Consider the following 18,068-nt stretch of genomic DNA (forward strand, 5'->3'; position numbering starts at 1 on the left):
ACTAAAAAAAAAATCCCTTTTGTTTCATTATTCCATTCTCAATGATCATTATTTCACCCTCAACAAAATTATCCGTTGAAATTTGGTATTATTATTTAAAGTCACCCTAAGTGACTTTCGATTGAACTATATAAAAATAATAACATGCCAGATTAACGTACCCAAAATTGAACCTAAATCAAAGATTGGTATAATAGGTACAGTGTATACGTGGAATGTGTTTGGTTGGAGTTTGAAACACATCAGACTCCTAATCAAGTCGTTTTTCAGTTGAACGCAGCCCAATGTGTTTGCTCTCCAATAAATATTTTCCACTTAGTCATCATTGGTTGCTCTAGGAACGTGACATCCTTCTAAACTATGACTCTCTTTGTATTGCAACTTTGGATTATGTCTAACCTTCACACCTAACCTTGAACTTGGACCAAGTTCAAGGGTTGCAGTTGAATTTCTTTTTGGACCCTCTCCAACTGCTTGAAGGTCTGTAAAGAAACTTTCTTGTCATCACCAAAATGTTGGGAATTCCAAGCCTTCAAAGTAGCCTTCAACCTTTTGAGCTTGAGCACCACTATGTGCATTGGGTTTCCTTTGCTTACATAATAAATACTATAAGCATTTAAGTATTTTGAAATAAATATATATATTTTTTGTAGTAAATACTTTGGCAATCAATTCCAACATAATCAAGGCATTTATTAATAACGTAATAAATATATTTATTGTGTAAAAGACTAACATGTCCTTGTTTTTTTCACTAAAAGAGAAAACAATGAGGGATATTATTAGGAAAAAAAAAGTATTAAACAATGCTAACGTCCTTATGAGGTCTTGGAGGTTGGCATTCCCTGTAGCAAAGAGATGAAAGAAAATCTTAGAAATATTAGTAATTTATTAAATATTTATGGATACCTTAACTTATTAAGGGTATTTATGATATTTTCATATAATAATTATAACGGAAGGTACAAAAAGTCCTTTCAAGGATGAAGTTTGAAAAACAAGACCGTGAATGGTCCATATTTCAAAAAGGGAGAGTTGTTGGTTTATAATTTCAAAATTTTGACTTTAAGGGTCATTTCCCTAGAAATAATTTATTTGCTAAAATCATTTTTATTGACTTTGTACATAATTTGGAAAATGTGTTGTCCCAAATGACTAAGAAGATTTCGACCCATGATTTGGAAACTTGCCCTTTAATATATCTTTTTAATTAACCTGATTCTATTGAAGTCTAATCCAGTTGAATCCATTTAAGTTTTAAGTATAACTTATTTAACTACGCGAAAACTGAAAATTTTGATAAGAAAATTCGACGGACCAAAGCCCAAAAATTTTAAATTAAAGTTCCCCAATTTGATGGCTTAGAGCCTTCAAATTTCCCCCATCCTCCATTAATTTGACAATTTCGATTCGTCAAAAAAAAATTGACAATGAAAAATTCGACGCCTTGATTCATTGAATTTTATGATATTTGCTAGCCTTGAGCTGTCAAATATAGGCTTTTTCCACTTAGTGTTCATGAATCAACTATTGATAAATAAAAGAAATGGTGCACTTTCCAAAGTAATTATCCAATCTGTTTTTTTTTTTTTCCTGACTGGGTGATTAATATTTTCAATAATCAAATCATGCTCATGTTAATTTGCTATACTCTTAGCAGTGAAATGTCCTAAATACCCCTGCTAAATAGTCATTGGTGGGCCTGGCAACCCAGATGAGCTTTATTAGTAATTTCTAGCCATCTGAGCATTTTCACTTTACCAACTGATTGTATCTTAGCAATTGTAAGTTTAAATAGATCACTAACATTTAATTATTAGAAGATGATATAAAATGCAAAATGGTCAGCCTGAGTTCCAATAAACTTGGCCATGAATTTTCAAAGTGTCGAGTCATATAGGATCTGAAATGATTCAATGTAATTTTCTCACTCAATTGCCTCCAAGAAGGAGATGACTTGCCCAATATATCTCTTTGACAAGTTTAGAAATTAACCATGAATAATGGTTAAAAAATGGAATTCTCATACATCAAGATCATCCAACAATCCTATTTAACACTACAAAGACATTCGGATTAAGGACATTTTATGTTTTAAAGTACATTGATATAAGAAATCAAAGATCATAATAGTTGCACTAACCATTTGATAATAACATCCATTTTCATGCTGTCTATCAACATAATCTCATAGAAATTAAATCCCAAAGGGGGGTATTTAATCATACAGATTTGTCACTGGGATGTGTTTGATTTTGTAATTCTCTCTGCCTCCGTTGGGACTTAACTTCCGTGCAAGATCACCATGCGAAACGCCCACGTACAATTCTTCGAGTGTGGTGATTAATTGCAAACCTTCAGGTAGAGTCCTCAATCTTGGACAACTATAGAATTCGAGGCACTTCAAGCTTGGCAAAGCTCCTTCTTCAAGTTCTATCCATTCAATTAGAGATTGTGATTGAATAATGAGAACTTCCAGACTAGGAAACCCACGAGACCTGAAAAATTCTCTACCCATATGTTTTGCTGTGAAGGCGTCATTCAAACTGAGATGGTTTAAGTTGGGAAGGAATTGGAGGTTAGAAGTTGGGGTCTCAGGTAAGTCAGAGTTGATTAACTCTAGTTTGGTAAGATTTTCCATTGAACTGAGCCAGTTGGGCATTTCTTGTAGGCACCCTACAAGACGAAGATTTCTAAGGCAAGGCGGAGGAGAGAAATGTTCAAAAGAGGGGAGTAGTTGTTCATTGAAGGAGAGTCCTATACAATGACTTGTGGTCTCTGCTGATAGAGACAAGGAGAGAAGTCGAGTCATCTTCATTATAGAAGCATATAACTCAATTTCATCTTCTAATTCTGACAAATAACAAATGTCAAGACAAATAACAAATGTCAAGTTTTCTTAGTTGTGTTAAGTTACTTAACTCTCTAGCAATGTTACCTCTGGCGTACAAACCACTCAAAGTCTGGAGGTTTGTCAATCGACCTAACCCAGTTGGGATCAAAACCGAATGAAATGCTTCCATTAGAAGGTGCCTCAATTGTTGAAGATTCATAATTCTACTCGGTAGTACATTAATGCTAGAATATGCAATCTCTAAAGTTTGTAAATTTCCAAGACTAAATAGACTATCTGGAAGCTCTTTTAACTGATGACAGTACCTCAAGCCTAGATACCTTAGATGTATCAGATTACCCACTTCTTCTTGTAAGCTCTTCAACTTGGCAAACTTTAGCTCCAGCACCCACAACAGTTTCAAACGGTGGAACATAGTTTCCAAGAAATTCAAATGGTAAATTGGACAGTCCATATCCGAAATAATTATAGATCGAATACGGATATTATTCAAGTTCATTTCAATTGTGTTACCGACAGCCTCGATCAATAGCCGATGAATATTGAGAGGGATACCTGTTTCTGAATTTGTTTTGGTCATGAACATAGTTTCATCTCCTGCTACAAAATTGAGGTATGGGATTGGGACAGCACAAACAATCGATTCTTCATCTGGAGCTTGAAACATTCCTAGTTCGATTAACTTGTTGATATTTTCTTTGGCTGTATCCTGCATTCTCACTCCTGGAATTTCTTGAATTAGACCTTCAGCCATCAATAGCCGAATCAATCTTTCTTTCCTTATCCAGTTATTTTCAGGGAAGATGCAACAGTACGTTAAGCAGGATTTAAGGTAAAACAACAAAGAATTGAATTTTAGAGCAAAAGAATTTTCAGTACCTTTGTCCTCTCCGCTATGTTCAATCGATGCAATTGACTTATCCAAGTGAGACTTGCATGGAGAATTTCAACCAGACATTCGTTGATCATCCGTAATTCACTCTGGAACACAACACCAGCTACTTCCCGATCCAACCCACCGTCGCTATTCCTCCGAATGATGAACTGATCGGTACAATCATTTGTGTTGTAGATGGTATCTCTGAACCTACCCAACCAATTTTGAATGGAATTTTTCAATTCTGTGCTTATGTTGGTGGTGGCAACTTCTTCTTCACTTAAAAAGTAACCAATTTCAATGAGTTTCTTGGTGAAAAGTTGGATTTGAGATTTGAGATCTGAAAGTTTGGTCTTAAGAAGTAAAATTTGATCCTCTAGACCATAAACTATTTTGGATTCCTGAATCAACAAATTATTCAATCTCTCAAGGAAGGAGGTTACTAAGGTTTCTTCCATTACTTGATTTTAAGAAACAGATGAAGTTTTAGTGTATTTGATAGATGAGATGAGATGAGAAGAGTGAGGTCAACAGTCAACAAGGGGTTCTCTCTTCCTTAAGAAATTACTGTAGCTTTTCAACGTAAAAGACCAAAACTAGCTTCCCTGTCGGTGCTCTCTCTTTTTCTGAAGCAGTTATTGTAACTTTTCAAATTAAAATACCAAAACTAACCTCTCTCTCACTACAAAATAAACGGTTTTCCCCGGCGGTTTAAAATCGCCTCAATATGACAAAGAACCGTCGGTATTATATATTAACGGCGGTTAGTATTTAGCGGGTAATTATGATTAATTTAGCGGCGGTTATAAAGTACCGATAGAACTTTTCGTCCATGGTTATTTTGTATTACCGGCGGTTATAAACGGCCGACAATATATCATATAAACGGCGCTTATTAGAAATCGCCACTGAAATAACAGCAGTTTTTATTAACAGCAGTTTTTATAAAACCGCCGTTGAATGAGGTATTAGAGGCGCGTTATAACTGCCACTACTATATCAGATTAACAGCATTTTTGTAAACCGCGGGTAAATCTTTGTATTAGAAGCGGTTGTGTTAAATGCTGGTAAAATATAATATTAACGGCATTTTGTAAAAAACCGCTGGAAAATCATAAGTATTAGGGGCGGTTTAGAAACCGCCGGTAACAGTATTACTAATATATTAAAATAATACCGGCTGTTTCCAATAAAATGCCATAAATCTTTAAAAAAAAACAGAAAATTAATAACAAAATAAACAGCCACAGCTATGAATATGGCTCTAATTCTAAATATAGACACAGCTATAGTTATGAACAGCCACAGCTAAAACTACAGCACTAAATCTAGACATACATATCATACCTGGATTAATCTAACATTTTAGAATGTCACGCAAACGATCGTCCATGTTCTATTTTCTTAGATACATTAATGCAATATTTATAAGTGGATGAATGTTATAAGTATACAAATTGTTAAAAGAGAATAAGTGAATTGTTACCATATAAGTGACTGAAAATACTTCCATTGGGAATGTACTCATTGATACGTATTTGTTGTCCATTTTCTTGGCAGTAACCCAAAAGACTGACGAAATTCCGGCGCTGAATGGATGAGAGATAGCGTACCTGATAGGAAATAATCTCAATCATCCACGACAAAACATGAAAAAATAGAATGCAAATTTATGGAATTCAAAGAAAAAAAAGATCATCATTGGCAAATTTGCCAACACAATATGAAAGAAGTCACTACAACATTTTTGGTCTACAGCGGCGGATTTTTCCGCCGCTATATTCTAATATTTCCGCCGGTACAAGATATTGCAGCGATGAGCAGTGGAAATAAGATCCGACGCTGTTGCCTCCGTCGCTAAGTGTAGCAGTGGAAAAGAGTATCCGCTGTTAAATGTACTATCTTTAGCGGCGGATATACATATCCGCTGCCATAGATCAATTTTTCAAATTAATAGAATATTCAACATCTAGCGGCGGTTTCTCATACTCGCTGCAGTATATCAATTTAAAAATAATAGAATATGGAACATATAAAGGCAGATTTATATATCCGCTGCAATAAGTAAATTTTTAATTAATAAAAATATACAACATATAGCGGTGGATTTAAAGATCCGCTGCAATAGTTAAATTTTTAATTGAAAAAAAATACAGCATATAGCGGCAGATTTTTGAATCCGCTGCAGTAGGTAAATTTTTAATTAATAAAAATATACATCATATAGCGGCGGATTTTAAGATCCGCTGCAATAGGTCATTTTTAAATTAAAAAAAATATATTTATTTTTTGTCCTGCAATAAACAAAGATCTGTTTTTTCTCCTATGTATTAACAGCATTTTCAAACCGCTGTTAAATCAATTTTTATAAACTTAAAAATTATTCGTATTATTTAACGGCGTTTCCAATAAAACATCGTTATTTGTATTATATTACCAGCAATTTACTAGGAAATGCTGTTATTTCGTATGTATTACCGGCATTTGTAAACCGCCGTTATATATATTTTTATAAATTTAAAAAATATTCGATTTAATTAACGGCATTTGCATAAAATGCCGTTATTTGTGTTCTATTAGCAGCGTTTTAATATCAAACGCCGTTGTTTCCTATGAATTAACGGCATTTCCAAACCGCCGTTATATGTATTTTCATGGATTTAAAAATATTCTATTTAATTAACGACGTTTTAACGTCCACTGCCGTTGTTGGTTGATAATTAACAGCGGATTCTAGAAAACGCCGTTGATGGTCTGCAATTAACGGCGGTATTTAGGAAACGCCGTTAAATTTTCGCCGTAAAAACCGGCAGTTTTTGTAGTGTCTCGATGCAAAAGAAACAGAAATCAAGGTTAATTTAATTGGATACTTGATAGTTTTGAAGTGTGCCCATGAACATTATACAGCTTCGCTTGCCTCGAAAAAATAATTAAAGAGTTCTATAAACCTAATTGTGGACAACTGCTGCAGTTGTTTGAATGTGTTATAATGCTTTGTAGCGTTGAAGGAATCAAACTTTTGTAATGTTTGAATGGTGTATGTGTTTTAATCTTTAATTAGAATCTAATAAATATTTTAATAAATTGAAATGTAATAAGTAAAAGTTAAAGTGCCATAACAACTCTCTTAAAATATCGTACAAACAAATTAAACATAAAAATTATCATTGCTTGATTAGGTTTATTAATGGCTTTTCATGGATCCAATTGCATTGGACTTTCAAATGTCCAACAGTTTCCAAGGATTAAAAAACAAATAGCTTGCTAGGCATCCGCAAGTTTCCTAAGGATCAATTTCTTTAATGATCATATTCTAATCACAACTGTTCATAGGAGACTAAAATTTTCCCTCTATTAATATCTTATCACAAGTTACAGTTATTATATCATTATAAAACGAAGTGAAAATCATGAAAGATACAGAAGAAAGTACCAAGACTGTGGGATTTGAGGTCAAAATTTCAAAGTCCCATTATGTTTTTAAAGTGTTTACTAAAAGGGTTAAAGATCAATTTTGATGATTATTTATTTTTACCAAAATGAGTATTTGGTATATGATCATTTTACTATGACACCGAAAGATCTATATATATAATTTTATTTTTTTTGATCGGTAAACCTATTTTTAACGAGTTCAGTAACTCTGTGTTAATGGTATTTGAACACAAGTCCCTGGTATTATCATCCAAAGAATATTAAAAAAGTTAGCACCTGCCCAAAAGATAAAGCTTATTGTAGAAAAAAGAGGAGAGGAAGCAAAGAATTGGATGAACTGTGTCTTTAATATAATGAAAGAAGGACAAGAAGCTTTGAATGTGTGGACATGATTCCTATTAGATACTTTTCTAGATTTTCTAGAAATCAATCTAACAGTTCATCTAAGATTTATTTCAGTATTTAATTAATTTAGTTTTTAAGTGTATGATGAGAAAATAAGAAATAAAAGTCACACTTGGTGGACCAATTGTATATAGGAAAACAAATTTTATTTCTTTAAATTTTAAATTTAAATTATCTTTGTTTAATGATTTTAGTTGGTAAAGCCTATGGGTTATGTGATACATGACTGGGTACATTTAATTCCCTATCATACTGAGTCATCGATGTCATTAAAAACAAGCTTACTCAGAAAAAGGAAAGTTAAGATGGTGGGACTTTAAACAAAAATCTTGTGTGGGAAAGGATTTAAGTGAAAAATGAAAATGGTGATCATGAGAATTAGGGAGATTGTAAGAAAATAACATCCAAGGGTAGGGTGGGAAAATTGCTTTAGGCAACAAAAGAATAGATATGAGAATTTAGATGTGAAAGCTAGGACTTGAGAAGAAGGATTTGGTCTTCTAGACCATAAAATATTTCCCACTCCTTTAAGCAAGAGAAAATTTAATCTCTCAAGGAAAAATGTTACTAAGGCTTCTTCGTCCATTAATTCTCCTGATTATGTGAAGAAAGAAAACAAAGTCCTTTAGGTTTAAGAAGGCAAGAGGTTTTTGTTTAAATAAATAAAATATTAGATAAGAGATGGACATCATTGGAGTCAAGGTCATCTCCATCTCTCACTTTTGCACCAAAACTCCTAACTAATAACTCCACTCACTACAAGAAATATGGTCTACAGCAACAAACTATTCCGAACTATCGCGACGGCCGTATTTTACTTGTTGGTATAGGATCTTTTAGCGACGACCACATATGCCAACCGTCGGCACAGGGTTTTTAGTGGAAAATACGCACGACTTCCTCTTCTCTATTCTCACTCTCTGATTTTATCAAAAGTTTTTGATCCAGTAAGTCGATCTTCCCTTCTTTGCTTTAGTCGAATATCTTGTTTTCATCGTTTCTTTTTCTTTTCAAATTTAAGATCAAATCTCTCAAAGTCATTTAGAGTTTTTCCATCATGAATTCCTCATCTTAATTTCAATTTTTTTTTATTTTTTATTTTTAGATCTGTGGATCCCTCTCATTGTTTATTACTTGAAGGTAGCTTATGAGAGCTGGTTTTCTCATCAAGTGTGCTCTTCTAAATCAATGTTTTGTTTTGGAGATTTTGAAGTGAAATTGATTTGGAAAAAATAATAAACTCTCCAACAGTTAGTTTCTCTCTCCTTCCTTCACACTACAGACCAGATCTAGGGTTTAAAGATTTTGAATTTATTGGATTTTCTTTTATGATTCATTACTTCATACTACAGACCAGATCTAAAGATATTTCTCCATTTTATTTTTTCTTCCAAGTGGATCCATAGCGATGTTCAGTTTTTTTTTTCTCATTCTTGATTTGTTGTAACGTTCGAGTACTCAGTCTCACTCAGTGATTTTGGTTCTTTTTTTTTATTATTATTTCTTCATATCTATGCATTTGAACTCTCGGTCTCTCTCTTTCTTTATAATCTTCGGTGTCTTTGATTCTAGGTTATCGATATGATATCGAAACTTTTATCAGGTTCGATAATATAGTTTTGTTTTTATTTTTTGTTCGATTTTAATCCAAAACACTAATTTGTATAGTGTTGATTCTATTTTTGGTTCGATTACAAACCAAAAGCCTAATAATTCTATAGTTTTGATTCTATTGTTGGTTAGGTTTCAGACCAAAATCCAAATTTCTCATTTTTATAATTAAGATTTTAATAAAAGAATGTGGTAATTTTATTACAGCGTAGCAATCGAACCCTAAACCCTAAATTTCATTTGCTATATTTTTAAAGGTTCCTATCAAGAGGAGATCGTCTCAGTTGAGCTTCTTGCACCGATAGGTAGGTTTTATAAGGTTTGAAGGTTTGATTTCTTTGGATGCATCAGTGCCTCATGTCATGTTCATTCTATAAATGTGTTTATTTCTTGATTCTGTAACATTTAGGGGTCTATAAGAACTGCAGCCATTGATAGAATATTCTAGTTTGATGGGTATTATATTATTTAAAATTTTCTCTTAACTTTTAATATTGAATTGTTAAGCAAAGGAAAAAAATTATGTTTGATTGTTGCCCTGTTTAATTTATTTATTCTGAGCTGTTAGCTGGATATAGTCATGTTTTTTTTTTCTTTTAATTAATCCTGAACTCCTGATATATAGTATACAAGAATTGTGGGGGTTTATTTCCTCATCTTCATCCCAAAATTTTTATCAACTTTATTTTGATATTCAAGTGTTGAACAGGGTCCCTGATTCATACCTGCAACTACATTTGTTAGAAATTGCCATTTTCCATCATCAAGACTGTGGATGTGATAAAAGTTAGACCCTAATTATATATGGGTTTCTATTTTAATAATAGTAAAGGTCAAGAGACAGGACACAATTTAAAAACACACAGGTATCTCAAATGTGCACAAGAGCACAGAAGGATGACATGTACAAAGGCCATTTTTTCAAGCCACCTACTTCAAAGCGTTTCCTCAGGAAAGGTTAGACCCTAATTATATATGGGTTTGAGTGTTAAATTTGATTGACATGTATATTTGTGCTTATATATTGGTTTAGATGAACTTCTAATGTTTTTTCTTTTCTCATCAATGAAATATGATGAATTAAGGAAAACATAGTTGTGTAAAAGGTGCGAGAATGAATGCTAAATTGAGGTATGCTTCAAAGTTGATATCCACTCATTGAAGTTTGAGGGTGCTTTGTACCATTGTTAGATTTTCAATGAATGAATGATCTAATTGGCTTATGTTGTTGCAATGTCCGGTTAACTTTTCATCAGCTTCGTATGTACAGATATTTTGTTTGATCTATCATGGCATTGTTATATAAGGTACATAACATGTTAATTAAATTAGCCCATTGCAAACAATTGTATCTGATATGGATACACCACTAATTTTGAGGTTGCCATGTAACATATGCTAGGTAAGCCCACATGAAAGGATTTTAAATTTAAGTTGTGGGTTTGTCATAAGATGGCTGGGTGCTGGTTTTCCTTTCCATGGCCTTGAAATTCTCCAACTTATTGTTCCTTAATGTGTTCCCACCCAAATAACCTTAGCTTATGATAGGAGCACTTTGTTCTAAATGCTTATACCTTAGTGTTCCCCAGAACCAGATCTAGATGATTCCTCTCTTTTAAGGGTCTTTGCTTCTTTATGAGTGATATTTTTCATACAAAATATTGACATGGATTTACTATTTTCTGTTTATAACTTTATGTTACTGTACACATAGGTCTCATAAATGAACACATGTGAAGTAACATTTGTTGTTGAACAAGTTTTCTTCCATGGCTTCTTAATTGATATGTAGGTTACAGTGCTGTAAGATAAGGCATTTTTAAGACTGGACAATGATAATGCATTGCTAAGCACCTCTGCTCTTTGTGCATCTAACTCAGCCATCTGACCAACCCTTAAGAAAACCTTTGTTTTGCCAATCTACAAACCATTTGGTGATCCTTTCAATAAGTAAAAGCATTTGCATTCACAAAATGTATGGCAATTTATGGGGAACAAACTACATAGATTCAACTTATAGAAGAAAGAGTTTCTTTAGCTAGACAACCAAATGCTTCAGTGCATCTGAATTTTACAAAGGAAGTCAATTCAAGCAAACACCCATGAAAAAAAATGTGGAAAAAAAAGTATCTGCACATATATAGCACCATAATTATATCCAATCTCAAACCAATATAAAGCTAATACATTGAAAGAAATCAAGAGAGAAAAACCATAGGACTTACCTACAATTTTTTTTAGTATACCCATCATGAAGAATAGAGAACTCCATAATACATCGTGAAGATGAACTGAACAGGAATGAAAGATTAAAATCTATTATTGGTTTGGTAGGAGACTAAACCAATGATTCCACTGTCTTGTGCAATGCTAGCTTATGATGCCTTATTGACTTCTTTAACTATTATTTAAATTATTTCTAGTAAAGCACTTGAATGGTTTTATGCAATTTTTTTAGTTTTTCTGGAATATTTCGCATGTGGGTATCTCTAATCTTCTTGTTTTCTGCATTTTTTTTTTTTTAAGTTTTTGGTCAATGGGGTACCCACCTTTGTTTTTATTGTTTTATTGTTTTATGCATTTTTTTATTTTTTCTGGAATTTTTCACAAATGGGTATCTCTGATCATCTTGTTTCCTGCGTTATTTTTGTTTGTTGAAGTTTTGCCCATATGGATACTTCTGTTTTAATATTTTTAGTAGGGGAGATATGATTTAGTTCAGTTTATTAAGCTGGTTAAGAAAGCAAGCCTTTATGTTCATCTCAGGATCGGTCCCTATGTTTGTACTGAATGGAACTTAATTGTTACATCAAATTTCATTCATTTGTAATTAGTACATTTTGTCATAAAATTGTTGTACTATATAATAGTTTAATATATGATAAAGTGATGGTCTGTTTTGTATGTATTTTTGTTTATTTTTGAAACCATAAGTCTCTTATAAGATTTGTTCAATTGAATCATAGGTTTAACCAAGCTACAAAGTCTATAATTCAAACTGTCTGAAATGTGCCCAACAGAAATTTGGAGTGGCAGCTTTGCAAAAATTCTATTTGGACAGAGTGGTAGTCGTGTCCTCATTTACATTCTTTTCATTTTCCTCAGCCTTCTTTTGCAGCGTTTGTGCTACACACATATTGCACCATTTTAGTGTAGTGTGGGAGTATCATGTTGTTTCTTTTATTCATTATATGAACTACATATTGTATAAATTGCGGAATCCTTCTCAGGGATTTAGTAGACTTGTTTTGGTCCAATGTGTCATAATATTGTCGAGTTTGCTGCATTGCATCATGTTTAAGAGTCTAAATTTGTACTTCTACTCAATGGATGAGCTTCAAAATGGCCCAATAGCCTTTTATCTTCTTAAGTATGATTCTTCTTATACATGGTATGAGCTAGATGTTATGGTGTGGCTCAAGATGTATGCAAGATTGCTAATACTAGCTGGCTGAGCAATTGTAACTGCAGTCGGTGTTACTATTGTGAAAGAATTGCTTTTCAGTTTGTGGTTGCCTGAAGAAATAATTGTAGATCTTGGGCATCACCGGGCAGTTATCATTTCAGGACTTGCATTTTCAATACTTTAGGGGTATGTTCTTCCACCTTCACTGTGAATTACACATGTTGCCTTCTGCTACTTGCACCCAAACATCTTTTCATTTGTGTCCCTCTTATTAATTAAGATTTTCTCTCAAGTTTCTGCCATATTTGAGAAATTCATTTCATAGACACTAACAATAACAACCTTTACCAATCGGAAAAAAAATAATAAAATACCGATCTTTATGTTATCTTGATTTTATTAGATCATACAAATATGATAAACGAGAAAGAAGTTTGGACCTTAGCAAAAACAAGAACTGGCATGTAGATTGCCTTGTTCTGCAATCGATGTAATATGTTTTTTTCCCCTAGAGCCTGGTGGGACTAAATACTTGATTCCATAATGGTCTTAACTCCCATGTATAAATATGATAGATCAAATTATTTAAACTGTTTTATGCATTAATAGGGTATGATTTATTTATACCTACTGATGATATTGCAAAAACAAACGCAAATACACGTGTGGAGATGAGTTTCTTTCTAAATCTAAGGCCATGGAAGAAGTTCGATTATCCGTTGGTCTTGAGTGTAAGATAGCTTGCAATTCATCCAAGGTATCAAGCGGCTATACTTTCTTTTTTGGCTTATTGTGGGTATCCCCACCCTTCAGGTGAGACTAATCCCCCAGTCACACACACCGGCCCTCCTAGGAAAGTCCTATGTCGAGGGTAGAGTGTGGCCTTGAGGAATTCATTGCTTCGTGGGTTTTCAAACACTTGACCTACCCTTCCCAAGGAGCTTATCAAGGCTCGCCTACCACTAGACCAACCCCTTGGGTTATCAAGCTACCATACTCATTAGTTTTGATATATATGAATTTTAATGTCGTTGAAGAGTAACATGTCAGTTCTTTCAAGTTTGTTATTTTGGAATTTGTGTGTGATAGGTCTCCTATGTTTTGGACACTGAAGATTTCTTTCACATGAGAAGGAAACAGAATAGGTCACTTGAGGGAAGATATTCATGCCATGACCAGGCTAAGTCTTTAAATGGTTATGCTTTAAGATTACAACGGTTCCACAGATTGCTCTCGGGCTCCTAATATCCCATTTATAACACTGAAGGTAAAGATGATAATTATGTCTTTGTTACCGGAACTGATTGCTTCTTTACTAATTATAATTCAAATGTTCTATCATTTTTGCATGCACGTGAAAGTTATATAGACAGAAAATACCGCAAGAGTCACACTTCAGAAAACTAGAACTTATACCTCTATATAAAAATCCTTATACCTGTCTGCTCTTACATAGTTCCATTTTTGTACTCTTATAAAAATCCTTTTTACTTGCATAGCTCCATTGCATTAGAACTTATGTTGTAAGAAATTATTATGTTGCCACAGGTTTTCGCAAAAGGTGTTGACAAGGATATGGTTGTACTGATGGCTGCTAGAGCTTCAATGTTTGAGAATCAAGATGCTATTGAATACTACCATTGTCTCGATGTTGGGAGATCCTAAAGAGGTATTGGGTTTAATTTATTGAACATCATCAAGCAATGGTCTTTGTTGATTTTTTGTTTTTTATTTTTTCATTTTTTAACAAATTGTTAATGCTGAAAGATCCTTGTCCAGTATTCTTGTGAACTCATTTGTTTATGTTTGAACCCAACTTCTATCGTATTTTACTTTTATCTTTCTCCGCATTCCAATTTTTTTCAGGCCTTTTTATCCTTTGAGTTACATATTTAGTGTCTTCCATAGTTGAAGAATCAATTAAATGTTGTATACAAGACAATAAATTTTCAAGTTCAGCAAACCAATTTAAGCCCGATTTTTTACAAAGAAAACATAATGAAAACTAGAAAACAATATAAATTGGTGACTTACATGATGGGAATTGAAAGTACCCTTGTACCTCTAGAAATTGAAAAATACTACAATGGATTTAAATGCGTGTGGTCATAGTTCATAGACAAAATTGCCGAAACTATGTGAGACCATGCTTACATTGCTTTTAATATATTCTGACTTCTAGCCTTTATTTTTATTCATCTACCATAAAGCCTCTTCTAGTTAACTTGCATATTGTTTTGTTCGTTCAGGCATTGTTATTGACATGTTACTCATAGAATTCATGGTTCAATTTCAGTTGGAAACTCTAATTAGGAGGGTCACAAAGAAAGTGATCCTCACTTTTGATTTGGTTTCATTATGTTTTTGTTTGTCTTGGAACGTTTCTATTGAATCATTCTGCGGCATTTCCAGAACATTTCGAGACAAACCAACATGGACAGAACATTCATCAAAAATTTGATCTTAGATAGGTTTTGCATAGGAGGATTCAAATAATTGTTTGTATCGGCCAGTACATTCTTAAACTGTATGATGATTTAAACTATGATTCTAACAATAATGATCTAAAACAATCTTAGCTAACTATTGTTGTGTCAATTATGTTTTCTTAGCGTGTGACATTTGGAATGCATATTGTAGGAGTTTCAAATTGTAGATTAGAATTTGGATTGGCAATTAGATTTATGAAAATTGAAGAGGAGGGCATTTGGGTCTTTTCATGTTGGTATTTGGGGTTTAGGTCATCAATTTCAAAACATAGGGGTATTTCCAATATTCAGCAACATGTGAAGAGGGGGGGGGGGGGCTGTAAAATCAATTTTTTTTTCAAAAATTCTTATAGTGACGGCCGTGACCGTAGCTAAAGATCTAATGTTTTTTTTTAAAAAAAACAACCTATAGCGACCGTAGCTAAAAGTCCTCAACTTCTTTTTTTAAAATACCCTATAGCGACGGCCAATAGCGGCTGTCGCTATGAGTCCCATATATGACGACGGTTTTACCAATAGCTGGCCGTCGATGATACGTATAGCGATGGAGGTTTTAACAACAACCTCCAACGATAAGGGTGGCTGTCGTTATATGTACTGCGACGGTTTTACCCCTATAGCGACGTCGGCGACCGTCGCTATATCCCTATTTTACTCTAGAGACTGTCGATGCAAAAGATTACATTGGATATTTTAAGAGTCGATTTTTGCTCGGACTCCTTGGTGTTTGCCAAGGAAGGAGGTTACTAAGGTTTCTTCCATTACTTGACGTTAAGAAACAAATGAAGTTTTAGTGTATTTAACACAGAGATGAGATGAGATGAGATAAGATGAGAGAGGTCAACATTCAACAAGGATTTCTCTTTTTCTGAAGCAATTATTGTAGCTTTTCAAAGAAAAATACCAAAACGAACCTCCCATTCGGTGGTGCTCTCTCTCTCTCTCCCCCTGAAATAATTATTGTAGCTTTCAAATTAAAATACCAAAACTTACATCTCTCGGTGCAAAAGAAACAGAAATCAAGGTTAATTTAATTGGATACTTGATTGTTTTGAAGTGTACACATGAACATTAGACAGCTTTGCTTGCCTTGGAAAAAATAATTAAAGAGTTCTACAATCCTAATTATAGACAACTGCTGAAGTTGTTTAAATGTGTTATAATGCTTTGTAGTGTTGAAGGAACCAAACTTTTGTAATGTTTGAATGGTACATGCGTTTCAATCCTTAATTAGGGTGTGATAAATATTTTAATAAAGTGGAGTGTAATAAGTAAAAGTTAGGGTGCCATAACAACTCTCTTAAAATATCATATAAACAAATTAAACATGAACATTATCATTACTTGATTAGGTTTATTAAGGCCTTTTCATGGATCCAATTTCATTGGACTTTCGAATGTCCGTCGGTTTCCAAGGATTAAAAGACAAATAGCTTGCTAGGCATCCACACATTTTCAGATCAATTTCTTTAATGAACATATTCTCATCTCAACTGTTCATAGGACACAGAAAATTTCCCTCTATTAATATTGTAGACACCTCAATTTTCATGAACCCCTTTAGAAAAATCTAAATTTTTTCGAGATAATTCAAATTTAGAACTCAAACCTCTCAATGGGCCTGCGTTGCCACTTGGCATCATTTTCATGCATACATGCATCATGTCATATAGTTTTGCATGCTCAACCTTGTCCTTATTCCAAGTTAATTCAATCCGAATCTGAATTCATTCTCCATTAACTGATCCATCATCCATACCCTAACTCAAGTCCATAACCAAGTCTATCTCCAAACTTATTATCCATTATCCATCATCCATAACTGGCATAGTAAAAACAATTTGCACTTTAGGAGTGAGTGGGGTCTAGCGATTCCATCGGCATTTATGGTTAAACATGATTTTAATGATAAACTAATAGTCTAACATTTATTTACCTTTCTCTTTTGAAGTTTGATACGTTAACATTTCCCTTTGTTTCATCCATAATGATTTGGAAAGAAATTACTAAAAGAACTAACCCTTAAACTCCTTCATTCACATATATTCTTTAGTATGTGAATCCCCTTTGGCATTGACAAGGTTGAAAGCTTTAGAGAGCCTCAAGAAGAAACTAGAATAGTTTCAAATTTACTAACAGTCATGTCAGAAGTTGAAGGAATGGACCCATTCGATGACTTTTGTGGTCACCCTCAGTTAACCAAGTTGGATCTGAACTACGATTCAGATCAATTCTTATGGAAATCTCTATGAGTAAAGGTAGAGAAAGCCAAAAAGCAAAGGCAAACTTGCCCATACTCTATCTCACGTTCTCCCACCACCTTTTCCTTTGACCTCAACTGTGGGGGGTTCATTAGATTATTTTAGGTCTTCTTTAGTGCAAGGACAGGTTAACCTTATTTATTCACATGCTCCAAATCTCTATGTGTGTGTGTGCCACCATTCCAAACCCTTTGGTTGCATCCATTTTGTTATACAACATCAGGCTTGGATACTTTCTTGATGTCTTCAGCTTATGACTAAAAACCCATGCAATACTTCCATGGATTTTTGTCTGTGTGTGTGTGTGTAGGGGGGGGGGGGGGTCATTAGTTTTTTTTGTTTTTGCTTGTCTAGTTTTACCATTAAAGTGTTCAATTTGTTCCTTATACTACTTTATTAAGCAAATAAGTATGTTGGTTCCTCAAAATAATGCTCTATGTCAGTTCAAGATTTCGTTAGATTGTTGGCTGTTGAGGGTTGTGCACATCCTACCTGTCATTATTATAAAGATAATTGATGGATTCACAAAAGGAGTAGGGTTCCACTCATTACAAAAAACTATTACAAGATGTTTTATCTTTTGGTAACTAGTATTATAATACGTGTTGTAAGCTTGGAACCCTCCTTTCTGTTGTGTATTGTTTTATTTATATCTAAATCAAAACCAACCCAATCAGTTATTGTAGCCACCAATCATCTTCAAAGCCTTAATTCTATCTAGAGCAAGTCT

At 33.6% G+C, this 18,068-nt stretch overlaps 1 protein-coding gene across 1 annotated transcript; it reads right to left on the bottom strand.

Moving 5' to 3' along the window:
* Positions 1-2,218: 2,218 nt before the first annotated feature.
* Positions 2,219-3,608, bottom strand: LOC147398059 (putative disease resistance RPP8-like protein 4). The gene is made up of 2 exons (XM_086448907.1): positions 2,939-3,608; positions 2,219-2,853 (listed from the first exon to the last, which is right to left on the bottom strand). Exons 1-2 carry the CDS (start codon positions 3,606-3,608, stop codon positions 2,219-2,221), a joined length of 1,305 nt encoding a protein of 434 aa, XP_086305033.1.
* Between the last annotated feature and the right edge of the window lie 14,460 nt (positions 3,609-18,068).

This window comes from Akebia trifoliata, chromosome 7 (assembly GCF_017979445.1).
Source record: "Akebia trifoliata isolate Shusen 1 chromosome 7, ASM1797944v1, whole genome shotgun sequence".
NCBI lineage: Eukaryota > Viridiplantae > Streptophyta > Magnoliopsida > Ranunculales > Lardizabalaceae > Akebia > Akebia trifoliata.